Source organism: Triturus cristatus, chromosome 11 (genome assembly GCF_964204655.1).
Source record: "Triturus cristatus chromosome 11, aTriCri1.1, whole genome shotgun sequence".
NCBI classification, from domain to species: Eukaryota; Metazoa; Chordata; class Amphibia; order Caudata; family Salamandridae; genus Triturus; species Triturus cristatus.
The window spans coordinates 1,112,170,624-1,112,188,721 of NC_140594.1; the positions used below are offsets into that span (position 1 = coordinate 1,112,170,624).

At 43.5% G+C, this 18,098-nt stretch overlaps 1 protein-coding gene across 3 annotated transcripts in view; it reads right to left on the reverse strand.

The window, feature by feature from the left end:
- The window catches only part of AP2M1 (adaptor related protein complex 2 subunit mu 1), a 157,453-nt gene that overhangs the window by 81,497 nt on the left and 57,858 nt on the right, over positions 1–18,098 (reverse strand). For all 3 annotated transcript variants that reach the window (XM_085635615.1, XM_085635618.1, XM_085635617.1), the window contains exon 2: positions 17,477–17,593. In XM_085635615.1, the coding sequence (XP_085491741.1) occupies positions 17,477–17,550 (74 nt within the window). In that variant the 5' untranslated portion in view covers positions 17,551–17,593. The remainder of the gene's footprint in view (positions 1–17,476; positions 17,594–18,098) is intronic.

Genomic DNA, 18,098 nt, shown 5'->3' on the forward strand with positions numbered 1-18,098 from the left:
CAGTCTGTACAGAAGCCTCCTGGGTGTTCTGATGCGGTGCTGATCTGTGAATCATCACTTATTGCAGAACCCCAGAGCACTAAGTATCATTCTGACCTTCGAATAAGTCAGTTGGATGATTACTGTTGGCAACAAGGGAATTTAGCAGGGGTAGGGGGGTTGGGGGGTCAATTTGCCTGGCCAGTTGATTCATAGGGGAATTCCCCTATCTGACTTGTTCATAAAACCTAGTGACTAAGTTTGGGCATTTGAGGAAAACCCCAATGGCAAAAGATGCCTTGCAAAACTGGTTTGTTCTCTTGAATGGTTCTATTCAGAGAGTTCACTTGAACATTCTGGATGCCTGGCTTATGAACACCAGTACTCCTGAGATTAATTAATATTAGACATTTCCAGATTAATTGAGCCTCTCTGGACAAGGTTTTGAAACTCATCCACCCTGTTTGTACAGATAATGAATGCATGGTAGTTGCACTGTGCGTCTGGACTAGGAATGGACGAAAAGCATTCAGTGCTAGGTGCACCTCTGAACTCTAGGAGGTTGATGTGGTATACTTGATCCCTCCGAGACAAAGCGCAATGAAGATGATCCACGCAAGCACCCCATCTGGATAGGGAGGCATCTGTTACTATCATCTGTTTAAGGATTTTTTTTAATGAAAACTCATTCCCATGAGCAGATTTTGCTGAAGACACCACCAACTGAATGATTGCTCTGTGCGCGTTACTTGTTCTCCTATTTGCCTAAACTGTTCCAATTGATATTCCAGATATTGTTGCAAACGCCGGTCATTGACCCTAGAAGAGACGATATTAGCCTATATTTTTTGATAGGCTGCTTACTCAGATTGGCAATTCAAAGATAAATAATAGTCTCTCTTCTGAAGGGAACACTTGTGTTTACTGTATCCAAAACTGCTCCCAGGTAATGAAGGGACTGTAGTGGGATGGAAACAAACAACCACCAATGCAATATGCAAACTAAAAGTTAGCTAATAAGATAGCTAAAATAAAAGTGGTCCACATTAAAAAATAAGGCAGTTTAGAACTTGTAAGGACAAGTGTAAGGGTATCTTGCAAGGTATGGGCGACTGCATGCATTTTTGCTTGTTGCAGGCAATGTCTGTGTTAATATAATCAAAATGAACAGTAAAAACCTGACTGCAATACCATAAAATAGGCCCACAGACCTCCTCAAAAACAGCCTACACACTGATCTATCAAACCAGCCCCTCAGACACTGCCCGATTGCCCTATAGGCCAGCACGACCCTGGTCTGAATTGATTCTTTGGCCCTTTGAAAATACGGGAATAAATTCCCCCACCTGTATGAGAAGAAGGGACCTTCTACACAGTCTTTTCTCACGAGAGAGAGGGGAATTTTTGCTAAAGTCGTTCAGAATTGCTGGTGGACAATATATATATATTTTTTTAAAAACCTTTATTTACGTCAACATGGTACACAGCTATTCAGCCGACATCCCGGAGGTCCGGCAGCACGATGAGAACAATACGTATGGTGGACAATATTTGAACCCGAGACTCTTTCAGGTAAAATAATAAGCTTCCCTCCACCGAAGAGGTCAACAGAAGAGAGGAAGTGGGAACTTTTTGCTTGCCACAAGCAATGGATTTAACATCTGAGGCAGATTGCTGGTAATCTCCTAGGTCTCTGGATTGCCTTCTCTGCAGATTCCACCTCTGGTGTTGTTGGGTTTACCACGAGGCTACTGAATGGTTTAGACCCTCTGGAGGGTAATATCGACTGTTGTATAGTTTGCAGGAATATTTCCTATATACCCTTTTCTCAAAACAAACTGCTGGCAGAGTGGTCCATTCAGCTTTCTTTCAAGACATCTCATCATTGGCATGTGACACAAATAATTTGTCCCCCCCCCCCCAAAAAAAGAGGTTCAAAATCGTGGCCTGTGCTTCAGGTTTGAGACCTATGAGTCTTAGCAAGAAAAGCGATGTAAAGCCGGAGCTTGACAGCATCCTTGGGCTGTGAGAAGAGCTGTGTCTGCTGCAGCACTGATGACTTGATTGGATACCATCAAACTTTCATTTAAGATTTCTCTAAAGTCTTTACATCAGTCTCTTTAGGAGGTTGTTGTAAGAAAGTGGGTTTCTGTTGCAGTAACCCCCCCCCCCTTTTTTTTGCCTAATAGCTGATGCACTTTTCCTTGTTGTGCCCTGGGCTCCTGCCAATCAGGTGCCCAGGGCCTGTGTTCCTTCCCTGAAAACTGCCTAACAGCCAAAACCCAAATTGGCAAACCCTGGCCACATGTCAGCCCCTGGTAAATGGTACCCTAGGTACCCAGGGTCTTGTGACCAGGGAAGGCCTCCAAGGGCTGCAGCTCTCATCTTGCCACCCTTAGAGGCCACGGCCACCCACACCCACACCCACCCACCCACCCACCCAACCACCCCCCCACCCACCCCACCCACCCAACCACACCCCCACCCACCCCACCCACCCAACCACCCCCACCCCCCCACACCCACCCCCACCCCCACCCAACCACCCACCCACCCCCCCACACCCACCCAACCACCCACCCACCCCACCCACCCACCCCCCCAACCACCCACCCCCCCACACCCCCCCACCCCCCCAACCACCCACCCAACCACCCCCCCACACCCACCCAACCACCCCCCCACACCCACCCCCCCACCCACCCAGCCCCACCCACCCACATCCACCCCCACCCACCCACCCACCCACCCCCCACCCACACCCCCACCCACCCCCACCGACCCACCCCCCCACACCGACCCACCCCCCCACCCACCCCTACCCACACACCCACACCCCCACCCACACCCCCACACACCCACCCACCCCCCAACCCACCCCCCCACCCCCCCACCCACCCCCCCCCACACCCACCCCCCCACAAACTGCAAACTGATAACTTTAATTCCTCCCATAGGCTTGCATGGACTGCTTTTCCTTGAAAATTCTTCCAAGTATGGAGTTTGTTTATATGAAACACTGACAAACTGAATATGTGTAAAACATTACCTTTTGTCTAGGAAATATCGGAGTGTGATATCTAGGCATATCACAATGATTAGCAAAATAAACTTAAAAAAGTAATTATAAAAGTAACGTGCACAGTAATCTGTAAAGTAACTGAAAAGTAATTTCGAACTGTTGAGTAACCTATAAATCAACCAACTGCATTTGAACCTGCATTCAACTATAATTCATTGAATACGATTTTTCAAAGTATTATTTCACTTACCTGCACCAGGCTTGGCTTAGAAATAAAACAAATGAATAATATTTTTATACAAAGAAATTGGTCTGAGTTCAGTCTTTGCGTGTGACATTTCTTGCCTGAATTTGTACAATAAATGCTTAACAGTACCCTCCAATACAGCCTTACTGCTCGCCCACACTACCACAAATCCTAACCTTGGGGTGCCACTGGACTCTGCACACTATACCTCATTTTGGTAGAGTATATACAGAGCCAGCTTCCTACAGCAATCTAGCCTTTTCTGGCTGTTCAATTATACCTGCCTCACATGTACTTTCTTGCCTTTCCAAAGTACGGCGAAGATGTTACACACAATAGGACCTTGGAAAGAGTGCTCTGGGTTTGCTGCACGTAGGCAGGACTATTCAGTGCTTATGATGATCAATGGAGATCCTGCTGAAGGAGAAAGTGGCAATGGAAGATAAGCATACTGTGCATGATCGAAGGAAAAGAGCGAACAGCAACATATTAAAATATCAAGTGTCCGGTAATCCACCATTTGGGGACCTCCTCTACTAAGACTCCCCTTACCTGCCCCAAAAAGGCAGCTACACATGCTGCTTATGGTAGTCCTATTAAGCATATGCTCATTAAGAAGTTGCCCGAGTGATCCGGCCTATACAATATTATCCATGAATGCATTTTAAGTAATACTCGCATATTGAAGTAAAGGATTCCTAGTAGTCCATGCGAAAGCAGCATTCTATATGGTTAATCAGCACAACACTTCAAACTCATGAATTTAAAAATATACCCATGTATTCTATTCTGGGGTTTCGACCAGTCAAACTGAAAACAGTCCGGCTGACCAGAGTCCAGAAGTGGCATGCAGTTTTGGTTAAGTGTGAAAATTTGGTCTCATGGTTTTAGAAGTGGGTTTAAATTCACTGGATTGTGTTCTTTTCACAGATCCCTACTGACATGATCTGTGGTCATATCAAGAACTGGTGCTCATATGAAAACCTTTAAAAACACGTCTGCTTCCAATTCTCAGTTAAAGAAAAGAAATGCATTAGTGCTTACAGTGTAGCGGGATGCAGTGCAACCAAAGGAGAATTGCAACTGCTGAAAGTAGCTGATCTTTGTCAGATTCCCACAATTTGAAATTTGAGCATCCTGAAAGAAAACAATTGCTTACCTAACTGATTTATTTATAGGTTCATATTCTATCTAGGGGCATTTCCACTGAATCATGACAACATTAAAGAAAAGAAAAAAAAAACTTAGCTGTACTGGTGGAAGTATTGTGTAAAATTTTGGATGACCACCACTTCAATATCAAAGCAATGCAAAATTAATTGGTTTGAAATAATTCTGGAACACTAACAAGTTTTGTAAGGGTGTAACCTGATTAAACGATTCTCAAAATATTTTAACAAAAGGGATATAAAATACAAACAACGGTCTAGTCTTTTTGAACTCTTGATCCAGCCTATTAAAATATTGTTTTTTTTAAATAGTGGCAGCATCAGGCACTGCCAATATGTTAAGCAAGAAAAAAATGGGAACTGCTAGCAAATTGCGATTAAAAAAAAAGGAAATAGTCAGTCCAGAATGCCATTATAATTCCCAGGTAGGGGAAGAGAATGACAGATACTTCCATTTGAAAGTGATGGATTTAAGGGAAAGGTTTTAAATGCTGATGGAGGTGGGAGTAGGAGGGCCTTGAAGTGCCACAAGGGAAGACCAATGCATCTTAGATGTGCAGAAGGTTTAGCTGTGGGAAGAACTTCTGATGACAGGGCATTGGTGCAGATTGGAGTAATCTATGCCAGGTAGTATCTTAAGAGGCCAAGAATAACATCTGTTATTTTATAGCGCTTAAAAGCGGTAGAAGAGTAGAATGAGGCACTATATAAAAAGTTGAGAGCGCAAGGGAAGGCATTTGAAGGTTATGACACAAGTATAAGGAACTATTTAGATTGATCTATAGCACGCTACAAGCCAAACTGCTTGTTGCATGTAGGCAAGGTTGAACAGGTTGGAAGTGGCAAAACGGAAATTGAGGGATTTGAAACTGCAAAGAAAGTCTAGGTAAATACTGTAGAAGTAGTTCAGTTTGCTGAGGATCAATGGTTCAATCAGGGTCTTGCCAGAGAGGATGGGAAGATCTTTTCTTCATGCTGAGCAATATGCAAAGTCAGTCCAAGGTTGAAAGTCACACGTAAAGAAAGAATGGATTAATGAAGGTAAAATATTTGTACAAAATGAACTTGAAGCCGATTAGCTTGAACACACCAAGCGTGAGCATAAGGCAGTTTGTTTTGACCCAGTAGAGGATTTGAGTGTCTTCTTCCAAGAGGCAAAATTAGACCCCAAAAGATCAAGTTAAATTGCTGAGATCGATTGTGTGTACAAAAAGGATATGTCCAAAGAGCCCTGGAGGACATGTACTTGTAGAGGGGTGTGTGAAGCTGTAGAATCAGGGATCAGCATCCAAGGATCATACTACCAGCAATTTGCACAAAGAAAACTAGAACAAGCTTACCCTAAGCCAGACTTGTCAGATTTACCATGAAAGAGTACAGGCAGTTAGTACACAAAGAACAGGACAAATCTGGCAGAATCTTGGTGTGGCTTCTCCGGAGGGTATGACACAAACGTAATCATATTCTTGAGACAGGTGACAGTAGGTCGGTCATGACAGGCCTCAAACAGGGAACTCCAGAGATATCTGGGGATGCTATACCAGCGACAAGACGACTATGATGCTATTGAAGTAGATGAGCTCTTGGGGGCCCTACCGTGACTAGAGACTTCACAAATGGGGGACTTGGGAGTTGACACTCACTAAAGAGGAGATACTGGCGGTCATAAAAGAAAGGCCAAGATACAAAACACCAGGCAAGGCCAGTCTCCGGAGATTTACGCTACATATGCCGAAATGCTCTCAAAGAAATTGCTTGAAGTCTTTCACGAAAAAAAAGGTAAGTGGGAATACTTCCACAAACTATGAGAGGCCCTTGCAGCCATGCTCCCCAAACCATATCAGGATCCGGAGAAGGACAGCTCCTCCTGCCAGCTCTCTAGGATTAATGTGGATGTGAAAATTATTTTTAAAAATCCTAGCTAATAGATTAGAGGGAGTTATTGAACAACTGGTGCATGAAGATCAAGGTGGATTTATTCCAAATAGCGCTCCCCTCAAGAATATCCGGATGTTCACAAGTCATACCCTCTGTACAGGACTAACATACTGAGATTTTAGTTTCCATTCTAAATATCAAGAAAACATTTGATATGATCGGGTAGGATTTTAATTGGGCCGTTTTAACATGCATGGGATTTGGCACAAACTTGCTTAGAAGTATAGCTGTGTTGTACTCAGCACAGACAGCCAGGGTTCGGTCTGTGAGATCTAATGGTTGGGAAATACAAAAAGGAACCCGACGGGGACGTCCCTCGTCTCCCCTCATATTTGCCATAGAGCTGCTGGCAGCACTAAAGGGGTTGAGGATACTGGTGGGGGATACAGAACACAGTTTACCTCTACGCAGACACCCTGGTGTACATGAGACAGCCGGGGCAAGCGGTGCAGATACGGATGTCTTCATTGCAGAAATTTGGGAAGCTGTTGGGACTTAAGATGAATGTAGCCAAATCCTTATTATCCATCACAAGATTTGCCGATGTGGCAAAGACTCCCTCCCTTACCTAGGTTTACAGGGGGGGGGGGGGGGGGGGGGGGACTGGAAATCTTTCAATATCTGGGTATACAGGCAACACATACACAGCCGAGAAACAGTACGAGTATAATATGGGCAGAGTGGTGACTGGATTTACAGCCTCTGTGGCCCTTTGGAATACACTACGGTTGTCAGTAACAGGTAGGATTACGGTAGCAAAGATGGTTCTATGGCCTAAATGCCCAAATGAGCGACAAACGTTTATAAGACTAGACAACCTCTTAGCTCCACTCATAAGGGCCAGGAAACGCCGCAGAGTTGGGCTGAAAGTGCTGAAACTAGACATGTAAGGAGGGCTCGGCGCACCGGATATGGAACTATACTATGTAACGGCACAACTCCCAGCATGCAACCAAGTGGTGCACAGATGGGGCAAAAAGGTAAAAACAGTTGCTGGCTGGGATGCAGGGTGCAGAACATTTACCTCAAGGTTTCATGGAGGGTGCTCGCTGGAATGACAGCTGCCCCCACATGGTGAGGCAGGTGGCGCAGACATAGGAACTAGAGATTAAGTACAGATTGCGCAAACCTCAGTTCTCTAGAAACTTGCCAAAATGGCAGTTATAACCCTTTGTGTACATGAGAAAGGATACGCCTGTCTCCGCCTAGAAAGAGGGCAGCGGTGAAACATTAGGGGACTTGCATCGGGGAGAGGTGCATTATTTTTTACAGAGGCACAGTAGACACTTGGGGGCAGGCAATGGGCAGTTTGTGCAATTCACCAAGTTATTTGAAACAGCTAGCGAAATATGGACTGGCTTTCCACAAATTTCAGACCAGTTGTGGACATAGCAGGTGTTGCTGGTCATCTGTTCTCCTTGGAGATTGGCATCTCGTTTATATAGCATAATGAAACCAGATAGGGCCAAGATCCTGCAGATGGGGAGACAGGGCTGAAACAGAGACCTCACCGACCCTCGGGGGATGGGGACTGGAGTAAAGCATGTGGGCTGCAGTGGGTCCCATCTTGTAACATGAATTTGTTGTATTCTTAAACGAACTGCTACTCTGGCAGACATTTTGTATATATTCTGGGTGCAGTAGTTACTACAAATGGGAGTACTTTGAACTGATCGTGATTTTCTACTATCAGAAATCTGAGATATCTGCGATGTGCTGGGTGTACAAGAATATGAAAGTATGCGTCCTTTAAGTCTAGTGTGGGCATAAAGTCGCCATGCTGAAGAAGTGGAAGCACTTGTTGAAGGATACCCCTATGGAAGTGTTCCAACTGTATGTATAGGTTTAACGTTCTGAGATCGAAGATTGGTTTTAGAGGTCCGTCCTTTTTGGGGATTACGAAGTAAAGTGAGCAAACTCCTGATCCTTGATGTTGTAATGAAACTTCTTCGACAGCTTCTTCTTTAGTTAGAAGAGCTTGTACCTCTTGCTTGAGGAGCTGTTGATGTTTTGCGAGAGTCTGTGAATGTAAGATGGAATATTGGGAGGATTGCTGGTAAGCTCCAGGCAATAACCATGTTGGATATTATCCAAAACCCATTTGTCTGTTATTGAATGTCAAATGTGAGGAAATTGTTGTGATCTTCTCCAGACAGGTGATGAATGGGAAGGAGGAGGGGCGAGAGTACTACCAAGTCACGCCTTGTTAGTGGACAGAGGTACGGGTTGGTGTACTTCTACCCTTAAAATTGTTCCCTCTGTAACTACCCTTGTAGAATCCTCTAGAGGGGGATGATTGCATTTGTGTTTTGTACGAAGACGCAGCCGCATCTGTGGTATTAGTTTTGGAACCTCCTCTGTAAAACGAGCGATAAAAGGAACCTCTGGTAGAAGGAGATTGAAGTGCTCCAATAGATGTTGCCACTTCGGTATCTTTTAAAGAGATTAGTCTATTTGAGGCTCAAAAAGGTGTTCAAAGGGTGCATTAAGAATGGTTTGCTGAACTTTCGGTTTAAAACCAGAAATTCGTAGCCATGCGTATTTTCTTAGTAGAATCCTGGTATTGATACCCATAGCTGCAGTATTTGCAGTATCTAATGCACACCTTATAGATGAATTAGAAATAAGTTTACCTTCCTGTACTATTTTGTGCCCCCTCTTTTTGTGTTCTCCTGGAATATATTGTAATAACGGTTTCATTTAATCCCAGTGAGCTCTATCGTATCTGGACAACAGACCTTGTGCATTAGCTATACGCCAATGGTTGGCTGCTTGAGCAGCTACTCTCTTCCCAGATGCATCTATTAGCTTGGATTCTTTATCTGGAGGTGGTGCCTCTCCTGATTTTTGAGAGTATGTCCTCTTACAGGCTTTAGAGACCACCATAGAGTCCAAAGGCAACTGACCCCTAATGAAAACTGGGTCAGATGGTGGGGGGTTTATATTTTTTGTCCACCCTTGGTGTTCGCATGCGTGTTCTGTGTCTTTAAAAATATAATTTGTTTTCCTCATTATAACATTCAACATAGGCAACATTTGTGTTTTTTTGTGTCCGTTTTCTAAGGTTAAGAATAGGAAATCCTCTTCTAGGGCTTCTTTATGTAAGGTTAGAATTGGCTGCCCTAGCAATCTACTCCCGATATGCAGTATTATCATCAGAAGGGGAAAGTTTTGCTGGATTATCATCAGAAGGGGAAAGTTTTGCTGGATATAGATCAGGGTCTGTATCTTGAGGTGATCTATATTAATCATCCCATGGATCATTTGGTGGCGGCTTATAATGGTCATCTTCTCCTAAATCAGGAATTGTGATGGTGTAATGTGTGGAGGATCTATAGCTGGTATAATGGGAATTGGTGGAGGGGTTTGAGGAAAGTTAATAGAACTGGTAGCCTTGTCCTTTTTCTTCTTCAGAGGGATTTTGTATTCAGTGTCTGCCTTCCAATTTAGGTCTCGCCTAGGCAGCGCTTACGAGAAATGCTGCATTCAGGATATGGGCATAAAGCTCCGCCCACTTTCTGCCCATGACCTATTGCATTGCAAATGCTTGTTGAAGGTATTCCTGGTTTAGCTGTTATGTGTCCAGTATCAGGGTTAATCTGAATCTTTTGTTTGGGATTAAGCTTCTCTTTCATTTTCTCCAAAATCAGTGTTTCGGTGCAGAGCAGGATTGGTATTTTTTCTCTTTCGGTCCAGAAGGTTTCGGAACTGAAGTGGTATCGTCTCGGCTTGGGGCCGAGCCATACGGCTTTGTCTGTTTCAGTGCAGAGTTCGAGGGCTGGGCGCTGGAAGCAGTCTCTCGGTGCCCACAATGTCCAATAAGCCGTGGTGGCCCAGAAGCCTTTTGTTTTTAGTGGAAGGAAGTTGGGAGGCAAACGGGCTTTATTATTCACTGCAACCTGTCCCGCTGGAACTTCTTTGGACTCCAACTTAATCTCCAGATCAGAGTCTAATTATTGGATAGAGAAGGCCGTCTCCTCTTCCGCTGCAGACACCTCCATTTTCTCCTGCTCAGTATCTTCTCTGAAGATATCTGGGGTGTGTTCGATGTTCTGCTGCTGCATGTCTCTTCGTCGAACCAGACGGTCCTACAAACTCTTGATTGGAACAATCAACGAGCATCGCAATCTTCTTCCTTGTGCTCCGGTGAGACACACAAGTTGACTTTTTGCAGGTCGGTGTACAGATACTTGGAGTGGCACCGAGGGCTGAATAGAAATAGAGTCCGTTCCATTGAGTGTAAGTCGATAGACGTGCCTAGGCCCGAAGGCTGACATCGTCTTCTATACCAAAGACCGAGTTTTCCTATAATGGTGAAACGCATACGAAACAATACAGATTAGGGTACAGTGGGTTGCGCACAGAGGGGATCCCGAAGAACGGTGTCGAACAGGAGCGTCGCAAACCGTGTTCGAACCGTATGGCGGAAAAAAAACAATCTAACAATGCAGTCGATGTCGATGCGCACTATCACCGAAAGAAGGAGTCACCTTACCTCGTGACTAGAAAAGACTTATTCGAAGAAAAACAACTTGCAAACATCCGGACCCAATATTAGATGACAGGAGTATGCAAAACATGCATCTACAGCACACATGCCTCTAACTGTGCATTTTAGGCTGGCACATTTTTACGTCCTGCATCATGCTCGTCGCAGACGAGACTGCATAAAATCTATCCGACTAGGTCAGACATGCTCTAGGTGTGCGAAGAGGGGAAACCATATTATCCATAAAACTTGGGAGTGCAAGTTGTTGGTACCCTACTGGGATCCCAGCGCACAACGACAACAGGAGGGGCCCGAGATCCACATAGATTATACTGTCTGGCATGGTCTGTTACACCCAATACCATGCCCTAGTGGGTGTAGGGTTCACTGTAGATTTGCACTGCCAAGTTTGTTAGCACACAGACAGGTAGCTATTAGATGTCGGTCGTCTACAGGCCTGACATGCACAATGGAATGCGGACATTAGAGAATGGGCACTAGCTGAAGAATGGAGAAAGTGAGAGGTTAGAACGGATGATAAAATGTAAGAGAATTGTTTTGAATGGGCAGCAATGCTGCAGAAACTTCTAGTCCCAGTGCCAGAAGGGACTCCCGGGAATAGCCCAGCCGCTCTTGCACCTACATGAGACAGTACATAGAAGTTGCATGAGAGAGTCATGACAGATCAGGATAATGGGTGTTGGGAATTCAAGAGGGGAGGGCAGCAGCTGGAAGGGTAACTGTGCATATAAACAAATATAAGGCACCTGTTGTGCTCGGTAAACTGACGTCATAAGTTATACTTTGTATGGTTTCATGAGATTATTAAAAATAGAAAAGTAAAAAGAAAACTAGAACAAATAGGGTGTTTCTCGGAGACTCTTCTGGCAGATTTGGGCTAGAAAGTTATGTCTTTTTTTTTTTTAACAGGTGCAGTGCAGGATACTAATTGTTGACAGCAGTGCTTAATCTGCGCCAGTCTACCACTTGCTGGAGGAAGAACAATGAAGTACCATTCTTTGGCTTCAACACAACAGCTAAGTGCATCCTTCTACCTAGTGTGAGAGGTAGAGGGCAAGCAAAGATCTTTATCTTTTGAATGTGTGATGTGGCAAGTCAGAATACATAGACTTATTAAGAAGTAAAAGTTACTATAAGAGTTATACTTTAACTCGGATGCAAAAGGTTACCTTGTCCCAGATATAGAGCACTGTATATTCATGCATGATAACCAGCATATATTGGGACAAGTATTTTCTTGAATGCGACTACTTTGTACGATACGTTTGTAGCGAAAGTGAAGCAAACATTCCTCGAGAGCAAACCGAAAACAATCACCAGAGACAACCTGATATAAAATACTGTTAACCGGTTTCTTTTGAAACAGTAAGATCTGAATCATTCATGTGTCCACATTCCTCCAGAGAAACCGTGATGTTAGTGTTGTAATTGCATGTTTTAACTATTGTGTTCTTTGCATTTCGTGCACACAAAGTCCTTTGGTCAGTGTTTGCAATCAAGGAAAGGGTACTGAAAAGGCTGGCAGTATTTGAGTGAAGGAGACAAAGATTAGCACAACTTGTACTGAGGAAAGTAGCCAGTGATTGGAAGGATGGTCGGTGGGGAAGTGGAATGAACAGGGGACAGAAAGGGCAGCAGCCAATAGTGTGTCACCTTTATTCCCACAAACAGGTGTCCAGACTCACTCAATATGAAGGATAGAGCATTGTAACTCAGTGGAGGCTTTGAGACATAACTTACAGGTTGGAAAGACTTTTCACCCCAATAAAGGAGCGAGAGGGTTTTAGACAGATGAGACTACTACATTGGTGACGCAAAAAGTTATCTTTCCACAGAGACATACAACTTGTTTCAATACAAGTTATTTTGGATTTATTAATTGCTCCTGACCACCGTTCCCTTGAGTACAGCCAATCACCACGAACCTGACAACTTGTCAGCAAGAAGGAAGGCAAGGATGGAAAGTGCAGTGCTAGAGAGGTACACAGAAGTTTGACACAACTGAGAAGACTAGACAAGATCTAAGGGGTCAGGGAAGAGATCAGCAAAATGAAGATGAACGGACAGTTAGCCACAGTAAGGAGAGAGATTATAAGTTTTGGGTGCAGCTCAGCACTGTCATTATGGTGCATACAGTGGAACGAAGGCGCTGCAAACTTTCAGGAAAACCAGCTCCCAAAGACGGACCTTTTATTCAGGAAGGATAGTTTGTTAACAGTAACTTCTGGAGTAACAGCGATTCAACTAAAGACAGAAGATGGAGCCGTGGGTTCAGCATGCAGTGACAGTTGAGAAGCCCTAATCTTGCCAGTTACAACTAAACAGAAATACGAGGCTCAAGCAAACAATTTTGTATATTACTCAAGATACTACAGTGTGCCAGTAGGGAGCTGTAAATATCCGTGCTTAACCACTAACCCAGTGCACTAAACCAGGAGACCAATTATACATCTGCATGACTCGTGTACAACTGCAAGATTCAGCGTGATCACCATACCATTTGAGGAAGAATAGAAGTATCATCCCCATAGAACATTTTAACATTTATTATTGAACACATTTTATGGAAGAGTGTTTGCTACACAGTCCGCCATGCGCCTCTTACCTATTGCTATCGCAGCCAATGAGGTGATGAGATGGACAGAAATGGCACCAGCGAGGAAAGGAGATTGACAGCAACAAGAGAAAGGGTTAGAGAAAATAAAATAAAGTACACACACAAAAAACAGAGAAAAGCACAATGAACCCAACAGAAAGAAGGAAAAGACCAACTGATGATTGGTGACACTTTAAACCCTGTGCCAGAAATGGAGACCAAACTGGTGAAATAAAAAGAACATGTCCCTTCTTCGCAAACCTACCTCTGCATATTCATTAGATTGTGCCAGCCACCAAACGATGCCAGAGACAGTGAGATTTCAGGCATCTACTGCTTCCCTCCCATGCACCCTGACTCTACCAGTCCCTCAGACTGTTGTAGACTAAGAATGATGTCCGAGATTAAATCCGAGCAGACACTACCTGCTAACACGCACATCGTCTTTCAGCCTTGAGTATTAACTGAGGGGTCACTGAGGAATTAGTGTTACTCTTTCTGATCGTTTCATCCTATTTAGAGTTTGTAGAGCTTGCGCTGTACCCACATTTGTGGGCTAAGGAAAAGGGTAGGAAAGTAGTAGTATTCGGTAAATGTGTCATGCGGCAATGATAGTCGCTTGTAGCACTCCTTTTCCAACAGAAAGTTTCCACTATTTTAATGCCAATTCCTCTTTTGTAAAGACTTGTTTGCTGCAGGTTGTACCGTCATTGATTCATCCTCCCTTGAGCTGACAAAGTTTAAAAATAAAGGTTTTCATCAGAAGGCTGTATTATGGTCCGGTATCAGCACTTTATCATTCATTCTTTAATTGCGATGCACAGTAATCAAATCTACTGCAAATTTTCAGCCTTGAGACAGGGGACAAACTACAGATCGGGTTATAAAATCTTTCACAGTACAAGACATCATATTCCTCCAAAAATGGAAGGTTCCTATACGACCCGTGTGTGTAATGAAGAGAATTTAGCTGCTCAACAGTCATCAGTTTGAAAGAATATTTGATGGATAACTGGGAAGCCACAGGCATCCTTTTAAGCGCTCTTTAATGTATAAAGATACAATGTGTATAATGGACTCAACATTGACTAACCTTGATTTCTTGACCTCACATTATGATCTGCATTAAACTACTAATTGAGTAGCTAGGATCTCCTTTATAACAGTGTCTGAGAGCAGTAAAGCATAGATAGCACATTTATCCATGGAATCTTAATTTGTCTGTGGCGTCATGTTTAAGTAGGCTTTGATGTAGGTGTGATTTTTGAGAGATTTGTTGAAATGCTGATACACATAGTCAGTTCCACACCGACATACAGAAAATGGGACCGTATTAGACTAAGATATATACTCTTCTGGCAAATTGAGACTCCACTCTCAAACAGATTAACATAAAATTGGACTCATGAATTGCAGTTCCTGGTTCGAGTTCATAATCAAACTCCATTGCTTATGATATTTATAAAACTAGATTAATCAGAACGAAATGATTGCTTCACACAGAGTAAAAGCTAAAGAGCCATCTCTGTAGCCTGACACCGATATACTGTGCAGGAAAGTAGCACTACCCAATTTTCAACGGGGAGCCACGGAGACCACAGTACTGGATTTTACATCTGTTCCAATGACTGTCACATTTTCCTGAACCACTTCATCAGTGAGAAAGTGGGTCCCTGTCCACAGCAAAGGGCTTTTCATTAGAGCCTGCTTAATTCTGCATTATGAACATCTTCACAGCCGCAAACATATTTTTCGTTTAGTACCTTTTGCCTCACAATGATATACTACACTGTTTAGACATTTCTGCTAACATATACCATCCAAGTCGCAGATTTAACAAATTACTGTTCTGTGATCGCAAAGCTACCACACTGAACTGGGAGCAAAGCGTACTCCTGCCAGAAGAATGGTTTGCCAAAGAAGGGTAGCCAACAGTAAAGGGTCTAAAAGAAAGCAGAACCTGGTTTATTTCTCTGTGCTGCTCTTCTCCCTCATCAGAACCATATAAACTGGTAATTGCTGAGGTACTATGTACAAAGGGTGAATGTATTGCTCCTGATACATGTCTCATGAAGTTCGAACCATTGCTTGCTACAAGACTATGCCAAACACAACCCAAAAAGAGGAACCCCCATACACCAAGTTTTTTCACTTGTGTTTCCTGAGGGACAGATATTAGGAGGAGGCCTATAAAACCTTGTTTAAAACCGGATAAACTTTGAGATTAACTATCAGTTTGTGTACAAAACATCTTCCCAGTATTACAGAATTAACACTCACAGGAATACATCGGTAAATTACTAATAGACTTATACATTACAGTTACAATGCACTCCTATTCTGGAACCACACCATCAGTTTTGGTCAAGAGAAATTATTTGTTCCGAGAACATGTTTCCTACACAGTGGGAAGGATCCGAGACAGCCTTCTGAATGTTGATGCTCATTTTAATTGTCCTCAGTACCAGGGTTGGTATTGGTTCATTTCTCTCAACCATGCACTGCAGTCACTGGGAATTAACAAACGCTTTTCCTGGAGAACCAGGGGCAAGACAGGAGCTGATGGAGTTAGAAGATTGGGGGAGTTACCACAACAGCAAAACAATCTCCAGTGAGGGCGTCAGCAGGAGGCAACTAAAAAACAACTTAAGACAGTTGAAAAAAAAAAGTTCAAAGGTTGTCGGGGGAAGGGGCTGAAGAGAAAATACCAGGAACATTCTATAGAGGCTTGTAGGCACATTGAGGAGAACGCTGTGAATCCAAGGCAAATATTGTCACAGCCAACAGAAGGCCACTCTTTACGTTGTAAAATATAAATGAGTGAACGAGTACGTAGGAGCCCATCTCCATAGTTGATGAAGGCTGGGGTTGCCTAGTTTTCATTCCATCTCAAGCCTCTTGCTTCCACCACCCAACACTTTCAGTCTCGGTCTAACTCTCACCGGTAAGGGTTCTATCTCATCTGTGGTTTTTCATTTTTTGCCTACCTTTTTCTTACCTCTCTTTTCTGCCTTTCTCTCGTTCTACATTTCCAGAGGTTGTTGCTTGGAGTAATGCAGAAGATGGTAAACAAATCAGACCTAAAGCTCAGCAGTAACATTAAATGACTTATTTGCTTCTACCCGATAAATGCTTTGAAAAGGCGAAGATTCCCTTACATTTTAAAAGGTAAACTAATAACCACTCGGAAAGCAAGAAGAAATTAAAGTCAGACAGGTGGATTACATCAAGAGAGTAAAGGAGTGTCAGGAAACCTTTGCACCGTCTGACCAGAAGTGCAAATATAACATTAAAGATGCTGCCATCAAAATGAGGGATCATTCTAGATAGCAGAGCAAAGTTCAAACACAGATAAAGTGCTTCGCAACTATTTGTGTAGTCAGGCATGCATTTATACAGTTGTGGAGGATCCCAGCAGCAGGTGACGCTCAAGGCAGAAGAGGGTGCTTCTAACCCAATGTAAAGCCACTAGCCATGAGGAACGCTTGGTGAGTAAGTTAGCTGGAGGTAGGGTAAGCTGCATTCAGCATAGTTTTACAAAAGGCTGAGTGTCAATTTTCTGTTTCAGACTTTTCAGAGACAGCTACCCACAAAACCACCAACTGCCATGAATTCAGAATACAGGTTTAGGCAGTCAAAGCCTCACACCCAGGGGGCAGTATCTCTGCCCTTACATCAAATGAACGCCCCATACACCCAGCTGCCTCACATTTAATTTCGATGGACAAGGACAGAGATGAACTACTTACTAAAAGCAAAACAAAGTATGGAGTTTCTTCAGCAACTGAAGTGATCATCTTTGTAACAATTACCTGTAGCTGCTTTGTGGAGCTCAGTCCTTACACAATTTTCCTATCACATGGGGCATATTAATATTCGGGGCATAGTTAAAAACATTCTAGGCTCCACAGGTTCTTCCAGGACAGGTCAACATCTCAAATAGACATATAGACCATGTTTAAGAGGGGCTGGTTTGAGATGTACAACAGAAGAGCAGACAGCACAAAACACTCACCCAATGTCATCCCTGTAGACACGGGAGATGAGGACCTCCCCCTTGTGGTTGTATATGAACAGCCCTCCAATCATGGTGAACTTTTAGTTTTCTCTTCCCATAGTTGTTAAATTAGATCTGTTAAACAGAAATGAAAATGTTATCACAGGGAAAAACAAACAAAGTCTACCAAATGAAACCTGCCTTCACAAAAGCAAACCATAAACTAATAATTACCTTTAAAATTAGGAGAGCAAATAGAAGCCTGCTATCACAACACAGGGCCAACTGTTGGTGAAAAGGGGTCTTTGTGCCAGATGAATATCCAGTTTGCGTGGAAAATACTGATCTTGCAGCCAGATATGTATCTGGTGGAGGCCGGTACGGACACAAGCACAAAACTGGAGATGCAGAGTTAGGGACCCAATAACGGTACGTGAGGTGCCTGCATCAATATGCAGATCGGCTCATACAATTCAGGACATTTGCTTCAGAGGCAATAGAATGGCCTGCCATATGGTAACATCTGCTGAAAATAGGGTCTTCCTTGTTTTTTCCCTTCTGGTGAGGCAGGACAGCACCCCTTTTCCCACAGCATGACCACACCATGTAATACATTGTTGATTATAAAAAATTAAGGGTG